General features: G+C 42.7%; 1 protein-coding gene across 2 annotated transcripts; it reads right to left on the bottom strand.

The window, feature by feature from the left end:
* Positions 1-1,577: 1,577 nt before the first annotated feature.
* Positions 1,578-18,382, bottom strand: LOC306782288 (polycomb protein SCMH1). 2 transcript variants are annotated; one of them, XM_079275586.1, is made up of 17 exons: positions 18,278-18,382; positions 17,555-17,691; positions 15,716-15,784; positions 15,336-15,413; positions 15,008-15,078; positions 14,621-14,855; positions 14,179-14,267; positions 13,654-13,900; positions 9,420-9,664; positions 8,672-8,866; positions 8,165-8,291; positions 7,702-7,902; positions 7,207-7,377; positions 6,177-6,299; positions 4,365-4,496; positions 3,023-3,156; positions 1,578-2,819 (listed from the first exon to the last, which is right to left on the bottom strand). In XM_079275586.1, the coding sequence occupies exons 3-17, from the start codon at positions 15,738-15,740 to the stop codon at positions 2,700-2,702; spliced, it is 2,193 nt and encodes a 730-aa protein (XP_079131712.1). In that variant the 5' UTR covers positions 15,741-15,784; positions 17,555-17,691; positions 18,278-18,382; the 3' UTR covers positions 1,578-2,699. The 2 variants fall into 2 exon arrangements, with proteins under 2 accessions (XP_079131712.1, XP_079131713.1); XM_079275587.1 differs by having other exon boundaries at positions 13,654-13,897.
* Positions 18,383-18,976: the final 594 nt, after the last annotated feature.

Below are 18,976 nucleotides of genomic sequence, written 5' to 3'. Positions count from 1 at the left end.
TGACCAAAAACAGACAACTGTAATAGAACATTTATGATATATATATATGTTAAATAAGAGGAAACATGATTCAAAGATTAGCCTGACAATTTCAAAGCCAAGTATACTTACCTGAGGCCAGAGCACCTCTCGCCCCAAAGCACCTCGAAGGCATGCTGGGGGATTCTGGTATCCGTCAGAGAGAAAGTGTTGCACTGAGCACTTTATTTCTTTGTGTTGTTTCTGTCTTAACTGTGCCCGCAGAGTGCAGCATGCCAGGCTGGTTCTGCAGAGAATACGGTATTTCCATGCCATGACAAAAGAGCTGAGAAAGTCGTTTTCTCTCCCACAGTTATGACTGATCTGTAAGCCCGCAAAACTTCCTTTCACACATACTGAAACTGGCTATATGGTGTATGACTCGGGGGCACTGCACAGCATTGTTGGTAAATATCAGGAGCAGAATTTCCCCAAAATGAGCGAATACCACCGTATGTCATAACAACAAAGATAATCTATCTCGCTTGCTGAGAACCCAGCCAGTCATATTGAATATTCACCTCGAAACTTAAAAGAACAGTCTGCTGCCCAACCAGCAACACAGGAATGGTGCCTGATGGTTGGTTGTTAAAGTAAGAACTTCACAACCTTCATAAGCACAATATGCAGCACAAGGAGCTGTTACCTCTATAAATAGCACTGGCTTCATGCACAACAATTTGGCTACTATTACACACCAACAAGCACAGGCATCAGCCACGAGCTCTGAGCTCGTCACATGTGCCTGAGCATAACACACACAGCACGGATTGTGAGTATGTGTCATATGCTCATACACAGAGAAATGCATTCATACTCATCCATGTCAGTTAGAATCAGTGGGTTCGGTCACTGTTTTCAGCCTTACGTGATGTGTTTTCCTGTTTTCACTCGGAGGATGTGGTTAGATTTTCTGTCTTGTGCCAAGTTGCTTCAGTAGACACAAGCCGTTTTTCGCCCACAGGCCTAATAGCGCACTCGTGTACTGACAGAACAATGACAGCGACGTTTACCAGAAACGGCATTAACAATGGGTTGACACAAGCATAAATTAGGGGGTTTTTATATCATGGAAAATACATGAAATACCTGCATAGCAATTCTGAGAACGAAGCAACAAAACAACCATATGAAGAAATCTTTACGTGATGTAAAAATATCAGAGATTATCATGCTGAGTCTACCAGATGGAGATGTGACCACCCATGGGAGTGAATGTTAGTGAGTCCCAAGGAGATACAGCAAGGGGACATTACTGCAGATAAGGCAGTACTGCCCCCTGTTGGTGAACTACTGTAACTACACAATGTATTGTTCAAAATAAAATTATAAATAATGAAAAAGAAAGTTGGTCTCAAAATGTCAGACTCGTCAAACCTACGTATGTGGCATGTAATAAGTTGATATCAAAAGGTCGGGCAATTAAAGGGACAAAGATATTGTGCTATTTAAAAGAGAACAAAACGAATGTAAATGAGTATAGACGAGATGTAATCAGAAAGTGTGGCTTTAAAGGTTGACACTGCAGAACAAACAGCACAGAAAATATAAACCAACACTTGACTCATTATATATTTATTGATCAATGTTAAGTATGATAGGGCTCTCCATGTAGGAACTCTAATAATATAGTATAAAAATTAAAAAAGTACAAATAACAAAGACAAGACAAGGCAATGTTAACAACATCCAGGATACGAATAAAGAAACAGATTTCCTCATGGCAGTATTTTCAGAATAAAGTGTTTTCTTTTTCTTTCATAAAACTAGGGATGCATCGATCCAACTTTTTCAGTCCCGATACCGACAGCCTGGGTATCTGCAGACACCAAGTACCGATCCAATACCAGTGATCATTTATAAGCTGTATGCCTCAATGTGTGGAAGTGACTGGGATCATTTTTTGTAAGGCAACATCAGGCTTAAACATTACTTCCAAACTTTGTAAAACTAAATAATAACAAATAAATACAGAAGACATAAATGTACAGAATTGTTATTAAAATAATGGTATCCAATAATAGATCCGCATATTGTCACCGATACCTGATCCAGCTATTTGAGCCAGTATCGGCCCAGTATCAGTATCGCTGCATCCCTACATAAAACGTGTTTTTTCCTTTCCCATAATTAATATTGTTGTAGTTGCAAAACCATGCCTCAAACTGAGACGTTAACCAGAGGCATCCCAAGTATTGGGATGAATGTAGTCTTTTCTTCTCTTGCGTTAGGGATCCTTACGCATATCCCACACAAACCGTTGAAAAAGGCAAAAATACTAGTCCATAAATCCATAAAGTAGAAAATATGAAATGTACAGAATAAATGTAACGTAATAAAAGCAGGCCAAAAAAAAGCCTTTTACAGTTAAATTAGCCACGTATGACTCTTCAAGTTATACTGAAATGTAAAACAGATGAAGGACAAGTGGGTCATCCTACGTATCCCATGCTGCCTTAGGGCTGGATTGTGCTACACAAAATAAACATTCCTCATTGGATGAGGTCAGGACAAAGGGTATGTAATACCAGATATGGTGGTCTGATGGAAATTGCTACATGTAAATGGTCAGTACATGTACAATATGGAGTGCGTGATATACTGATCCTAGAACAGGAAGATGGGGTTGGAGTTCAGTCCTTTGGAAGGTTGCTGCTGCTGCTGCTGGCCGGCTGACGTCCTCAAGCCCGCTTGAGCTTGTCGATGTGGAAGGTGAGTTTGAGGGCGGGGCCGAGCTTCAAGCCCATATACTTCATCATCATGTCGCTGCGCAGCAACAGGAGCGCTTTGCCGTCAATCTCCTGCAGCAGAGAGAGGGAGGGCAAGTTTTTTTTTAGCAAAGCTGTCCACCAAGTTAAGTTGTACAAATGTACCGAACAAAAATCAATGTCTAGCGTGGTCTAAAAAGTGTATTTATGCTACACATAAGTACTTCAGTTTATATTTTCTAACGCAACATTTTTTATCATTTTAAGCATCTCCTCTTTTATGAGCGAATACACACATGTTTTCTGAACAGGTCCGCATGTGGTGCCAGCACTGGGTCGATATATCTGATATACTGCATGACATCCTCCACTGTCCACAGGTTGGGGTCCTGACCACTCTGTCTCGGGCTTTCCCGGAAACTGCCTGAGCCTGAAAGTGCAAAAGAGCAAACAAATCCATGAAGACAGTCATTAATGCATTAACTCACCAAACACTTTAATACACTTTAGCTCGCAATGCCCAAACACCATTAAGAAATGTACAACAATTTAACTCCAACCTGTCAAATACACACCCTAAGTTATTCCATCTGTCAAGCTGTTGGACAGCTTTTAAATCTATAAGTGTTATTCATCTTGTAAAGACACAACTCTTGCAGCAAACACAATGTCACTATATTATTCACCGACTATGAGATGTGACACAAATGTTCAAATGTATCATTATCAGTCAAGTCTACTTACAGTTGAGTCAATATGATTCTTCTGATTTTAAGGCGTTCGGCCCATCATTCATTGAAATGGGGCCTTTCCGGTGACGCAGCATTGGGGCCACTGTGCTCCAGCAAAAAATAAAATGCAGGGTCGTCATCCGGATTGTGGGCCAATTCAATATGAGCAAGCGCACATTGCTGGTTGATTCTTTTGCAACGTGAATGCTGTATTTCCTCAGTTTACCGTGCAATCTTCGCAATGAAAGATAAACTGATTGCTGCCATGAGCGTTGAAAACGTGAGCATTTTAATATTTTATTTTTCCATTTTTGGTGTCTGCCAAGCCTTCAAACTCTTCTTCCCAGCCCCTTGCATTGTTTATTATGAATACAGGGCTGTTCTTGGTCCGATCGTCCATTTCGGTGACCTGACACAACAGATGCTTTGTTACACAGAATCGGCTGAGAAGCCATCTTTGGAAACCGTTTGGAAAAGGGCAAACATTTTCAAATCATTCTTGGCAGGTGATTGGCTGAACAAGCTGTCAATCAAACTCTTCCCATCAGGAAAAGCCTTCAGTGCTGTTCTTTGCTCTGCTTAATGAAGACATATTTGATAAAACTGCAGCATCCACGCTACCCTCTTGAGTGGCCGCTGTTGTTTGAATGACCGGCCATCTCTCTGTGTTGTCTCACACACCTGAACCACACCCACAGCTGCCCAAAGCTCCTCACAGGACGCCGATTGGTGCTGACAAAACACATTACTCGGAGCCTGACGAGATGGATTCTCGTATGATCTTGTGACGTCGCGAGAATCCATCCACTGTGCCAGGTCACACTTCAGGAGCATTATGAACGCTTCACTGAAATGTTGTGAAAACGAAGACAGCGTCAACGTTTCCCGTTGCAGTGTCTGTCCCTACCTGTGGAGTTGTTATGATGCAGCAGCTTGGAGGGAGACCTCAGGCCGGGAGTTTGTACCGTCGATTTTGGAGAGAGAGGGCTCTTCTTTAAGTGCTCTGATGCGACAACACTGTTCTCCACGAGGGACTCAGCTGGGGACAAATCACACAGAAGACTCACCAATGAGAGAGAATAAACACATAGACTGTTTCACCATGACATATAGAAAGAACTTAAACACAATAAAGCAGTGGTGGGATGAGGACGCACCTATTTCTCCATACCTGCTATCTTGGCCCTATTCCAGCTGACCTTTTCAAGACTACTTATAATACACTGTGCTGGCATTTCCCCAAACCCTTTTAAACGTCTCTCTTAATAAGTTAACAAACACCTTTGTGAGGATGGTACTCCGAGCTAACCACAGTACAGAAACAGCTCTCGTCCGTTTGAAATGATCTTAGATTAAATGTATCTGTCGTCATTCCTTAGGGCCGCCCTCAGACACGATTGAGTCTTTAGAAATTGGTTGTTCTCTCTGGAACAGTCCTGAGCTAGTTCCAATCATACATTACTGGAAGGAAATAGATAAAAGTCACATATCGGAAACAGCAATCATTGACTACGGTGCGGCACAAAAGCAGTGTCCTAGGACCTCTACCGTTCTCAATCTACATGCCGCCTCTGGGATCCATTATCCGTCAGCATGGCGTGAATTTAAGTGTTGTATTTTAATTTGAAAAAGGCAGACACTTTTTATTTCGGGCCAGCGAAACATATCAGCTACTTGCCTGAAGGACAAGTGCCTGCAAAAGTTAATGTCAAGCCCTGTGACTGTTTGTCAGCCATTAGTGAGAGGATGAGCAGACTGATTCCTCCTAGTTGGCCCAAAACATAAGAACGAATGGTAATGAACTCCCATCATTTGTAAGAACCACTGCAATATGCAATAATTCATTACAAAATGCAGGAAATTGCATTTCAGAATGGAGATAACATGTATTACATTTCATCTAGTTATTAAATAATGCGTGGTCACAATGTGACTTCATAAAATATTTCACAGCGATATGCTCGTAACCCTCAGAGAGTTGGAGTGATTTGAGTGTGTGTTATGGCCTTCTGTTAAAGCGGAAGGACCTTTTTAGGGGGATATTACCCGTGAACATAAATCTCTTCAAATATTACATTAACTTAATTAAAATCGAAGGAAATTGAAAGACGACTAAATGATTAACCTCCTGCCCCAGAACTTAATGTGACTCACTCCTGAGCCAAGAGCTTCCTCTGTTTTACAACCTCTTTTATATGATTACAAGTGGCTTTACTGGACAACTCAGAGCAGTCGATTACTAGCATTACATGTCCCACATAAAACGTGGTGGTGCAGCATTAGAGTTGAGAGACACTGATTATATAAACAAATACTATACACATGAGTGGACGGCTTGTTTAATCAGTAAAATCATTTTTTTAACCCACAAATAAAGAACAAAGAAAATACAAGCATTTGAATAAAACTGAAATCTACGCGCAATATAAAGGAGACATAATTTATTACTGTTCTAATAGTGTAATTACAGGCATTCATTAAAAGTGATAATGCAATGTGCTATTATAGGGGCACAAACCTATCAGAAAATCTGACATTGTTCTTTGTCCAGATATGACTGTTGTCTGACTACTAATACTACCAATGTACATAGTACACATATTTCCCTAGCTCTGCATATGAACAAGCAGACAATCTTTTTGTACTTTACGGTGTAGAGGAATGAGGCCCAGGGTGGATTATAAAGAAAACAATCACAACAATCCTCAATGTAACATACCATCAGTGGAGTGCCGGGAGATTTTGGACAGTTTCTGAGGAAGTGCACTTTTGTAATCCTGGAGGAACCGCTTGGTGCCGAGGCCCGGGCCCGTCGTTAAGCTGTCTCCAAAACCTCTTCTCTCTGAAAAAAACCCCCCAGCACATATGAAGGAAGCAGCCAGATGTTACAGGTAGAGGTGAGAAAGCTACATATAAGTGGACCTGACTGTATGTTATTTGGTTACATATCTTCTTTTGGTCAAAGAGGCTGAATGGCTAAAGAAAAAAATATATATATATTTTTGTATTTTAAATACTACAGGACATATGGAACCATACAGTGAATTTGGTTCGTGTCAGAAAATGCTTTGTCATGTATCACGTTTGACCTTAAATCCTTAATAAGTGACCGACTTTAGGAAAATACAACACATCAGCAAAAATACACACTGTAAACTCGACAAGATGGATTTGATGAATTGATGAGGTAATCTACAACATTCACGACGAACAATCATCACGGCATTGAACAGCACCTTGTTGTCAGTCCACTTTTACCGAATGGCTGTATAACTGGAAGCCAACAAAAAAGGTATTTCATATTTCATGTCGGATTTATCTTCCCAGGAAATCTAAACTGTCGGCATGGCACAAGTTATTTGCCTTTTGTACAGCAGTGTAAAACATCCTGTGCAGATACTCAGGGGAGGCACATGGTGCACCTCCCTTGAGGATTTACAAGATTTGTTTTTCAGAAGGTTACTGCCAACACCTCCACATGAGTAAGGCAGACAAGATTTTCTTATGCTGCTGGGAGTTCTAAAGAACTAAAAAAATAATTAACAGTAAAAAGACCACTTCTGGTGCAGAAGATCTACTTTTGGTTTCAAGCATCATATAAAATGCATTAAAACAGACGATTAGATTTGTGTCAATCAATAAGGAGAAAAATCTCTTTCTGTAAATCAAATATGCCATGTGCATTCACCACATCTGTCCACTATGTAGCTGTGCATGTGGAGTCACAGCAGGAGTACAGCAGCACCGACCTGTAGTGTATGTGTGAGTGTCGTAGTGCAGGCCTCCTCTGGCTATAGGCTGGCTGCCAAAAAGAGGATCGCAGTGAAGGTTGTGGCAGAGTTTTTCCAGGAAGCGGAGGACGTAGGTGACACTGCTGACTGTTGGCAGGGTCAGGGTGTGCTGCTGCTTGTCAAAGAAGGCTAGAAGAGGAAAAGAGGGGCAAAGGACAGAGGATCAAATTCAGTTCGATATCGTGCAGTCTTTTGTTTTACGTGGAAATCATGAGTAAAAGAAACATGTTGTTGAGAGTGCGCTTCATACAAAAGCTATTTAGACCTCACATTTAATGTAACAATTATAACGGAAATGAATTCTCCATATGGTCAACAGCACTACATTCTGTTAATTTAACAAAGATGTGATCGCAACAAAAAGCAAAGAAACAAAGCAACAGCTTCGCGAGGACTTTCAACAGAAACAAGAGAGTCATATTTCTGTTTTGATGATGAGGGTTTAATCCCCACCTGATATGACTTCGCCTCCTTGCCCAGACTTGAGGCAGGAGAAGACGGTGGCCTGGTTGTGGGCGGAGTCCACACAAGCCTGAACACACTGCTGAAGCACCGAGGAGGCCCGGCCAGGCCCAAAGTGGTCCGGGAGCTTCTGGACACGCCGCTGGTCCAAATGGAGTCCCACCTTGCCGTACTTATTTAGATACACACAAACTAGGGAGGGGACAGCAACAGGCAGAGAAGTCAATGCTGAAGGCTGCGTGACTTATTAGATGGTGAAATTGTTATTGTAATCAGATACAAGGGACCATGACGTCTATTTTAAATATTGCTTGCATGTATGACATCATTTGTCAGATTCCGTTGCCAACGTGACACAAAAGGCGGCGACAGCGTGACAGATGAACTGAACATCCCAGACAGGTGAACCCATCGATCACAATGTGCACTCTGTCCAGGTCTGTTGTCTGTGTACCTGTGGGGGCCTGTAGTGCAGAATTGGGGATGGTGGCGTTGTCCATAGGCACGGTGCTGGTGTCGGGCTCTGGGGTGCTGCTGGTAGGAGACGTGGGGACTGGATTAGGTACCACGCGGGGTTTCCTCTGGATAGAAACACACGCATTCAGACATTTTACATCCTTTTTCACTTTTCTATTGTTTTCTTTTTGTTGTTTTTTACCATCATTACATATGCGACTCTTGTATTGCTCTTTTATATTTGTATCCTTAAAACAAAGTGCCTAACCGTAAATGCAACATCAGCAAACAAAACGAATATAACAAGCTCATCATTTTTTAACAGGACGTAACAACTTGTTTAAGTGAAGAAGGTGAGCACTGGACAACACATAGAGCAGACTATTGGAATGATAAGTCATAAAAAATACACCAATAAGTTCCCTCCTTATGCAGCCAAACGCTATGATGTGATAACCTGTGGTTCAGTGATACCTGTGTTAGTGTGTATGTACTGGAAGGCTACCTTGCTACCAGGCTTGGGCCCTCTTTTCTTTGGGATCTTGATCGGTTCTGCCGGAGTCTGGGCTTGCTGCACAGCTATGCTCTGTGCCCAGTTGGCAGGCAGTCTGCCCCTGGTTCGCCCCGGACCCGTCACTGGCCGCCCTGGACCCGCCATGGCGTCTTCCAGCCAGCCAGCTCGCTTCGCCCAGCCCAACTGCTGCAAACCAAGAGCAAAGGAGACAAAGAGTCAAGTGGCCGCAACGTCCGGTTATGACAAGTGAAGCAAATGCAGGAGTGCCTTCAACTTGCATTCTTTCTAATAACCAGCAGAGGGCGAGTCCTCTGGTTGAAAAAAGAAGTCTGATTGTATGGAAGTCTATGAGAAAGTGACCCTTCTTCTCACTTGATCCTAAACACCACTCTGTGGTTCAACTTCAACATGGTTGGTTTCATATATTATGGTCCCATTTAAAGTAAAATAGACAGTAATATACAGTGTATGATTCAGTGCGTGGCTACCTTGTGATTGACAGGTCACTACCATGGCGTTGTCTATCTTTTCGTCTTAAAAATGCATCCTTTTTCACAGTGTTTGAGTTCATGAAAGTTAACATTTGTCACAGATATTGCAAAACCTGGGACAATATAACCCAAACGATCTGCATGGCGAGACATGATTAAAGTATGTGCTTTGTAATTTGGTGAACTGATCCTGCAATTAAAGGCAATGGCGCGTCCCTGACGGTATCTCTAAACCACTTCATGCCTACCTTGCTGCCAGGCTTGGGCCCTCGTTTCTTGGGGATCTTGATGGGATCCAGGCCTTTGCCCGGCTGGATGCTCTGTGGTCCCAACGCTGAGCCCTTCTGAGTCCACAGCCCCGTCACCTTGGTTTTCCTGCGGCCTGGCTTCCGTCCTCTCTGACCTGGAGGTCTGCCCACGGTGGGCGTGGGGTGCATGGCTGGGCTGTCCACACTCCCGTCAGTCAACGGCCCAAGGCTCTTAGGCAGCACTACTGCATGGGCAAAGATGGACAGGTACGCAAAAAAGTTAATTTAAGTTAAGTAAAATGCTGTGGCATTAGAGTGGAAAAGAAGTAATTCAAAAGTACAGCTCAAGGCTCCCCATATAAATCACACAGAACATAGAAATGTGATAATGTTTAAACAGTCCGAGGAGTTATTTTTTCATTGAAACTTAACCAATGATGGCATTAAATCCGAAATCTAGACTTTATTATTGGTTCTGTGATGCGACTGACGGATGAAACAGATAATGGTACATCAACTACGCCACAGATGCATATTAGCACCAATACACAGCAGAATGAGTTGTGTACCTGACTGCACACACATCCAAGAAGCATTTACTGTCGGCTACAATGTCCCCGTTTAACTCTCTTTGCAGTCACACACACACACACACTCGCAACAATGCTTTCTTTGCATGTGGCTCATCAGATATCAGCATGACTCACCGAGGCTATAAACACCTTCCTCAAATGCTGAGCAACAAGTTTGGCACCACTTTCATTTCCACAATCTGTCTCATCAAACTTTTCAAAAGTTCAGTTATGTTCAATGCCGAACTAAATCCGGACCGCTCGTAAAAACACCTGAGCTTGAGTTTCTCCCAGCAGAGAAGGTCAAACATCCTCAGCAGCGAAACATTTTTCCCCCACTTGAAGTTCCCTCCTCAGTTACAGATGACAGCACACTCCACCTCTCAGACTGTGAAGAGTGCTTCACAGTCGGAGAGAAGAGGGCGAGAGGTTACACCGAGAAGGTAGCATGCACCGGGTTGCTTTAGAAGACTGCTCATTCTGTGTTTTCTTTAACGTGCCAGTGAAATCAAAAGGGTTCAGTCGGCATTTAAATAAGGTCGCAGAACTCGGACTCTTTCTCTGATACATGATTTTCTCTTTATGGTATTCAGATGAAGGGAGAGGGAAATAATAGATGCTACAATTAATCATGACTTGCCGTAAGACATCAATGCACTGCTCAATAGTAATCATTGTGTTTTCTCTCGCAGGATTAGTGATGTCCATCCACATTACAAATAAAACGTATTTCCCATTAAGCTCTAATGGTATCTACTCATGCATTACAAATAAGAGTTTTGAGAATGGAATTTAGTTTGTGTTAGTCAAAGCACAAGAGAGTGATTTCTAAAAGCCTGAGCAAATACAGCTTAAACATCTACATGGCCAGAAAACACTACAAGTAAGCAAGAACGTATGAATCTCTACGGTGGGTATATATGGTGGACAACAGTTTATCAGTCCAGTCTTGTGAAGTCAGACAAACAGGCATTACCAGCATAAACTGGGGATCCATGTCAACCAACAAACGATGAGAAAAAGAAAAAGACTGAACTGAAAGATATCGGGTCAGAGGAGAAGGGGAAAAACAGAGCCGTTTAGAAGGAAAGAACAAAAGTAAATCAGAGATGATTTTCTTTCAGTCTACCTTGAACTCCCTGCTGGCGAGAATAAAAAGAAGAAATGTGTGAACTCCTTATAAGCCTGAGGAGCAAGCCCTAATAAAGAAATAAGCCGCTGACAGCTCTGAGACGCTCTTAAAATGTAACTATCAAACTCCCACCCCATGAATCATTGCACACCCTTCCTTTGATCCTTTGATGACGGGAAACATTTCAGAAATCACATGAACCACTGAGGGAACATGCACATGTCAAAATCCCTTAGAGCTGGAACTATATTAAATACATTAAAAAAAATAACCAAGTAAGCCATGTACTTCATGGAAGGCAACACAGCTGGCAAAACCTCAAGAATGTGTGCGTGAAAAAACAACCGCACTGAAGAAAGAACCACAGTATATCCAGGATATCAAGCCTCACATGCACCTGCAAGTCCACACACACACACACACACACACACACACACACACACACACTTATCCTGGATCAACATAGACAGATTTACGAGAGGAGCAGCCACATTCATTAACACGGGTCTCGGCCCGTGGGGCTGTGTTTATCAAACACGGGCGCACCAATCAATGCAAAGCTCAGTCTGCAGGCGACTGCGACTTTTCATAGGGGAGCCGATGTGAAGCTCAGACAAAAAAAAAAAAAACACAACAAGACACCTCTGATTGATCCTTTACAGATTGGACAAATCCGAGATAATATGTTTAAAAGGCGTAAAGAGCTGGAGGTTACATGCTCGCTGATCAATGGCGGTGCTTGTAAGTAAGGCCAAACAAACAGCGTAATGAGAAAACCCTGGTTTTTTTTTTTTCTTTCTTCCCCTCTCCCTTCAGTGCACCGAGTTCATCGAGTTCACAACGCCACCACTGCCAGTTTCACATTACAGGAAGATAACTTCTCACGAGCTTTTAATCCATCACCCCGACTGCATTTCTGTCGTTGTCGTTCATCTTTACTCACCTCTCGCGCCCAAAACAAAACGTCAAAAGTGTTGTGGTCGTCTGCACAGCTGTCCTCAGATTCACCCTCTCCTCCTGCCCTGTCCTCCTCTCCCACTCTTCCTCTGCGTTGCTCCTCCTTTCTTTCTTTTTCCTCCCACCATCTGCTGGCAATGTAAACAGTCCACCTCGAGCAGCATACGTCTGTCTTATCTCCGTCGTTTCTGTCCCTTCTCTTGACTCAAACCCAGAGATTGTCTAATCGGACCCCGTTAGCCAGGGTGCCAACGGGAGGCCCGTGGAGGGGCACCCGGGCTCGACTCAACCACGTCAAGGCCCGACTCTGCCAACTGGGGGAGTGCCAGGCCTTCATGAAACACTAGCAGTGCTACAAAGGCATGTGCTGCCTCCCCACATCCCGCCTTCCTTTTCCACTGCTTCTAACGGATTCTACCAGAGGAGTGCAGCTGGCCTTGTGGCCGATAACCTTTGTATCCACTTCTTCCATTTATGTTTCAAATAGCTTCCTCTGTTTTTCCATGTTGAGACAGCACACATGGCTACAACTTCTGAAATGCTGCAGCTTTGAGAAAAAAAAACTGCCCGGAGACAAGAAAACTCAAAGCAACGGATCGTGTGGTTCTGTTCACCGTCCGATTGTGTCGCAAACCAACAGAAGCATTCCTACTTTACTGTTTTACAATAACTGAACTGGACGTTCCTGGATGTTGGAAGCCTATTTTACAAACACAGTTGAAAAGTTATCCTGAGAGAGATCACATCACCATCTGGAATTAAAAATAGCAAATGCATGTTGATGACTTGATCGACTAATGATGCCTTCAGGCGGATGATGTAATACTTACATCGCACTGTAGACCGCGTTGCACCAGCCCAACCCACAAATACAGTGAAACGTAATAGTGCAACTTCAGGAGATAACGTTGATGAAATATCCTCATTATTGTGGCGAAGAGTGCTTGAATTCAAAAGCAAAGCAGAAAACTCCAGCTGGTCCCCTCAAAAAAAAGCACCATGAAAGTGCTCGTTATGCTCTGGATCTGTCCCAGTCTATCAACATATTAATGTGAAAATAAAGAGGGTGGACAAAATAAAAGCAGCATCTTTACAGTGTAATACAAACCAACATGATGAGAAATACAGTTTTGTTGAGAACTAGTCATGGCTGTTTTAATTCAACTCTAATTATTACAATTTGGGTAAAAAATACTAAATATAACAAAGTACTACAATGTGATCTCTGTGTCCACTTCCCATATAGTGATACGCCTCATTTTAAAACCTTGGGTTGTTCACTGACATGTATGAGTTATTTCTTTTTTGTTAATTATTTATTCATTATTGACAATATGCAAGAGTTTGAGGGTCTTCACTGTTAAAGTAAGAGTTATGGCCAATGAGCAACTCTTGAATGATGTTCATTTCTCAAAATAAAAGTTTCTTTGTTTGGTTTCACATGTTGAGATTTTGAAACAATGTCTCTGCGTCCTCAACAATACAGTGGAGGTGAATGTATTCCAGCAGAAAAAAAAAAATGACACGACACCCCTTTTTCATAAAACCTCCCGCCTACTGATACGGTCCATACCTTTGGTGCCGGGCGGCTGAAGGTTGTCTCCAGTGAGGGTGCACCAGTCAACAGGGAAGATGTCACGCGAGTCATAGCGGCAGTAGTAGTCAAAGGCTCCCCGCCAACCATCAAAGGTGACCAGCACCTCGACGCCACGCAGTGCACCCACTGTGGCCGGGCAGATGAAGTGGGGATTTTTGCGGTCCACCGCCTCCAGTTTCATGCCTAACTGGAAGGAGTTCTGCTCCGGGGCGGGAGGCTCCTGCTGGGGAACATGGAGAGAAAGAAAAGGGGGTCAGGTATGAAGTGGGCACGTGTGTCAGTGTATTCATTTGTACCAGGAAAGTACAGTAAAATCAATAAAATACTGGTGAGTTTTTTCCTTCCTTCCTTCCTACCAGAAATTATGACTTATCGATCCCAGTGAACTCTGGTATGAATGAGTAACTATGACTAATAAAGAAATCTGCTTGTTTTCTCCCTGATATGGTTCAAAAAGTAGTTCTTTAGAGTGTGTTGAGCTTGTGAGCCTTGTACAGGTACCTTATGAAAGATGCGAGAGGGCGCCATCTCAGCTCCATTTAGCGTTTTCAGAAGGAACATGGGCCAAGAGGACGCATTGAGACGGAAACCTGAAGAAGGCGACAATTGCTGTCATAATTACAGCAGCTTCACGCAGACAAATCACGGGAAAACTACAAAACAAGACATCTGAACACGTCACCTTGGCCCTGAGAAATTCTAACGGGTTTTCACTATATTATGACATTTCATAGACCTAATGATTAATTAAGAACATCATTTGCAGATGAATAAATGGAGAAAAGAAATGGGCAGACAAACAGATGCTCTTGTGTCTTTTCCCACGGTTATTCAATACAGAAATGTCCGGGGTAGGAGGCTTTCTTCGACACCTTGTGGGCCAGAATGAAATCCCCTAAAACATGAAAAGACAAAAAGATAATGTGTCAGTGTGCGTCCTTACCAAGGGGGGGCTGCAGCATGCCGCCGTTCTTCTCGCAGTTGCCTATTGGCTGGATCTCCGAGGAGTCCACGAGGCGCCAGAAGTCGTTCTTGTTGTCCGACCCGTCCAAGCGCAGCCGCAGCCGCGAGCCCGTCAGGCCCACCACGGTGGCGATGCAGGTGGACGTGGTGTTTCGCGGGTCCAGCGCCTCCAGCTTCATGCCCGCCTTGAACTCGTTCAGTGGAGGCGTGAGGCTCTAGATGGTGACGACAGACAAAGCGTTAGCTGGAGAGCGGCAAACGTGATAGCAGCGGCGGAGAAAGAATTTGGTGTCATCGATTAATCACAGGAGAGACGCTTACAAATTTGATGAAGTCGGATAGGAGTGGACTTTTCAATCTTGCTCACCTGTCTGAAACAAGCAGAGGGCGCTGCAACGCCACCCGTCTCCTTCAGGTATTTCTCCCAACTGAAAAGCCCTGCAGAGGAATACAAGGAGCAACAGGAAATGTATGTGTTAAGATGTTTATGCATTTTGAGTTGAATTTTACAATTTTTGTGAGCCCCAACACAAAGCAACAAAGACACACGGACCTTGAAATCTATTACCAACACTCCAGCAAATATCGTCTCGGTGATTAATGAAACAATGCCGAGGTAAATCCTTGGGCACTTTCTCCTTTTAGAATCGCCCCGGACCGACTTCATATATCACTGGCTGCCGTGGGTTATTTACCTTGGTACTGTGAGAGCACCCGGGAGGGCCGTCCACTCCGGGCTTGCTTGATCCTTCTGCCATCTTTCCACTCTATAGCTAGAGGAGCCAAGAAAGACAGAATAAGCTCTCAACTACGGGTGATTTTCACATCAGTCAGTACCTTGCAATACCTGCCACACTCACAGCTCCAAACATGGCCTGGGATTACAGGACTATTACAAGAGAATGTATGGAGCTGCCTGCACAGTGAGAACAAAAGGGATAGGTTGGAAAGAACTCAAACTAAAATGTGCCATGCTTCTAGCGTTACCTGAAAGCTACTATGAAGACTTGTTTGTTGTAGTTATTTGGGGGAGAAATACTGCTTCCATATTGCGAATGGAAAAGTAGAATTTTACCTTTCTGTGGCACAGGTTTCCTCATGCTCCAATACTGACCAAGCTCACGACACACAAGTGGCCTCCAGTCTGAAGACGAGAGAAAAACAAAAAGAGCTCCGTTACAGCTGTGGGAAATCAAGAGATGAACGTGGTCGATTGTTTGTTGTTGCCATTACGATTGAAAACAAACCTTTGTGTGGTCATATGTCGGACTGAGTTTTGGGGAAATGTGTTTAATATTTTTGCACACATCTAGAATTTTTCAATTTGATGGAGCCATAGAACACATTGAGTGTCAGGTTTGAATATTTCAGTCAGTATTAAAAATTATATTTCAGATTATTACTCTTATGGTTCCTCTATTGGTCCTCCAAACTAAAAGAGTTTAGAGGAAATATAAGATATTTAACAAAAAGTTGGCATATGAGGCTTAAAATTAAAAAATCAGATCAATCCATCAGTGCATCTCTACTCGGGTTAGATTTAATATAGTTTGTACAAAGAGCTGGAACAAGCAACAAAATATGATATGATACTGTCAGACAGTGTGGATTTTGGGTTTTCTGACATTTGCGATTTTAATGTTTTATATGGTTATAGTGAAAAAGGATATTTTGAGATGATGGAAATCTACCGAGCCGCTGGGTTGCTCAATGATATGGTTTCTTTTTGTATCTGTCAAGGACTGTTTAATCTGCATCTGAGTCATACTGTAAATCTGTTAAGATTTTCGGGTCCCTTTATTGATTATATCAGTAAGCAAATCAACAGAATTTATAAAACCTACTGCTCGAACATCTGTGTTCACTGCACTGGAGATACGACATATCTGGCCATGGATGGACTATTATATGTTGCTTAAGCAACCTTTATATTTATCTTTTCTTCATATGTCGTGGATGTAAACCCAATAAAGCCTGTGTGTAGTTTGTCCCTTGTTTGTGTTTTTATAAGTCTTTCTCTTAAAGTAAAAAAAAAAATGGGAAGTAAACTTTATGTTAAGAGGTTAACAACTCACCAATAAAGCATGTAAGAGTGAACTCAAATAACTGATCACACCAATGACACCTCAGACCTAAGGCTGGGCTACAACATGTTAACTGTACTGCATTTGAAAGAGAAACCAGATAGCTGCTCTTGTTATCTTTGTAGCGTCATCATCGCGGGAGGCAACCAGAGACCCGTTCAACAAAGAGACCCAAGATCATGCCCACGATGTACAACATACAGATTTAATTTGCTTCTTTTTTTTCCCACTTTAAGGAGTCACTTAGAGCTCCTTGCTGTGATAACTGTGTGCAGGCAAATCAGAGGGGACCACATATTATAAACACCTCTCACTATAGTGCAAAACGTCAGTATCACTCAGCTCCAATGCTATTGCTGTTACTCTCAAAAGGTCAATTAAACACTCCCATGCAATAATCTAGTAAGAATGTTTACAAAATGCCTCGTCATCAATCAGTGATTAAGAGTTGAGGCTCTGTGACCCAAACCCTGAGCTCACCAGCGTTACCAACCAAACACAATGTACAGGTCAACAGGTCAGATGGATACAAACAAGGGGCTTGTTTCTGCAGTCCCACAATCCAACACGTCATTTATCAGACATCATGTAAATACAAATAATCCAAAATGTAGGTTTCAGTTGGAGTTTATGAAATGACAACAATACAGGGCAGTGAGTATTGACACACAGTAGCACTTGTTGACCATCTGCCAAATATTTGAATTATTGTGAGAGCAGTTATAAATTAAGTGTTAGTTTACAAACAACAACAAGTAAACCAGCAATGTCAGAGGACCCACAAGGTAACTTATTTAACGTTTGTTATGTTTACATGAACAGCATCCTACCTTAAAACTTCATAACCGTTGAGCAGCGTTTCTCCTCCCCGGATGATTTCCTCTTCAATGGAAGTGCGCCTTTTTTCCTCCGCCGAGGGGGAGGTGGCGTCCAAATTAAAGCGGCCCGGTCCCTGCTTTAATTCCGTCTGGGAAAGTGACAGGAGGACTGGCTTTAGAGAGAGATCAGCATGTACCCCTTCCGCCTGTTGCTTGTGTTTACACCTCAAAGCACAGCGAGTACCACTTCGCTGCCGTCTACACGGGACGCTGTTTCCAAATATAGACAAAATATCGCATCTCACATTGCAGAAATGTGTTGAGCTCCATCCAGAAACACAAAGCCAACACATGGGGGACCCCCACCGCCCTCTGCATGCGGGTTAGATGCTGGTTTACGTGACGGCAGCGCTAATTATGTTATTCATAAGTGAACATTAACGGTAGCCTCTAGAAGTATGACACAAAAGTAAGTGGGAAATCAGACATGCATGCGGCAAGTGCAGACACCACATCCAGCATGCTATGCTACGCTCGGCTACACAGAGACATGCCCACTGCCCGGGATGCTAGCTTAGCATGCTAGGTAGCCCGCTGACCTGATTACAAATATTAGCATTAGCAGAACGGGAGCCCACCAGCATATATATGGGGCCAGCCGGTGGTAATCTGGGCTCAACGGCTGAAGCAGATCGTGAAAACGCGACGTTGCTCGGTGTATCCGAGGGTGTTTACCTTGCTTTGCAACGTGTGTTTGTGTCTGATGTGGATTTAGCGCTTGTCCGCCATTTTTTTTCTCTACAAGATGAGGAGGGGGTGTTTTGCCAACATTTTTTTTTTGCTGGGCAGTCAGACAGACAGGCTGGAGGATGGAGGATGGAGAAAGGGCAAAACAACGACCCGTGGCGGCCAAAAGATTTCAAGCTATTTTTTAAAAGCAATATGAAATGCAACAAATGTTTATTTACAGTTTAAGCCCCCGGGTAAAAAAATATCTGGTATCTTTTTCACTGCAACACCAACTATTATAACATCCATCAAGGTGGGATTCATTGCAGGACTGTTGTGTTATTCTGCAATAGTTTTAGCCAAGTGTACCGAATAAACTGGCAACTGAGTGTGCCTATTACAGCATAAATCCTGCTGATCAATTAAATGTATGTATTTAAATGCCAGTGTGTACATTGTACTGTATATTACAGTGAATATAATATCCCCAACAAACTATTTCCAGGACTCCAACAAGCATCGCTGAGACCGCTGCATTGCTTTTAAGAATGCTGAAGAAATTGAGTTTTTCAGTTCTTATGCAGCGCTTTAGTTTGAAATATCTCTCATTAATAATAAGCAGTAATTTTATCACACAATGTTGATAACCATGATCATTCATTCATGAGAAGAATATTAAAATAATACAAATAATTTTAGTAAATA

This window comes from Melanostigma gelatinosum (assembly GCF_949748355.1).
Source record: "Melanostigma gelatinosum genome assembly, chromosome: 9".
NCBI lineage: Eukaryota > Metazoa > Chordata > Actinopteri > Perciformes > Zoarcidae > Melanostigma > Melanostigma gelatinosum.
Note: the sequence above shows the minus strand (reverse complement) of the source record. Positions and strands in the feature narration are given on the sequence as shown.

What these genes read in the sequence shown, in the direction of transcription:
- LOC306782288 (XM_079275586.1), bottom strand. Translation starts at nt 15,740, where the DNA reads ATGAGGAAACCTGTGCCACAGAAAG. An exon ending in GAAACCTGTGCCACAGAAAG is followed by an intron (nt 15,414 to 15,715) that starts GTAAAATTCTAC and finishes TGGCTCCTCTAG; the next exon opens with CTATAGAGTGGAAAGATGGC. An exon ending in CGGACCTGTTCAGAAAACAT is followed by an intron (nt 2,820 to 3,022) that starts GTGTGTATTCGC and finishes TCTCTGCTGCAG; the next exon opens with GAGATTGACGGCAAAGCGCT.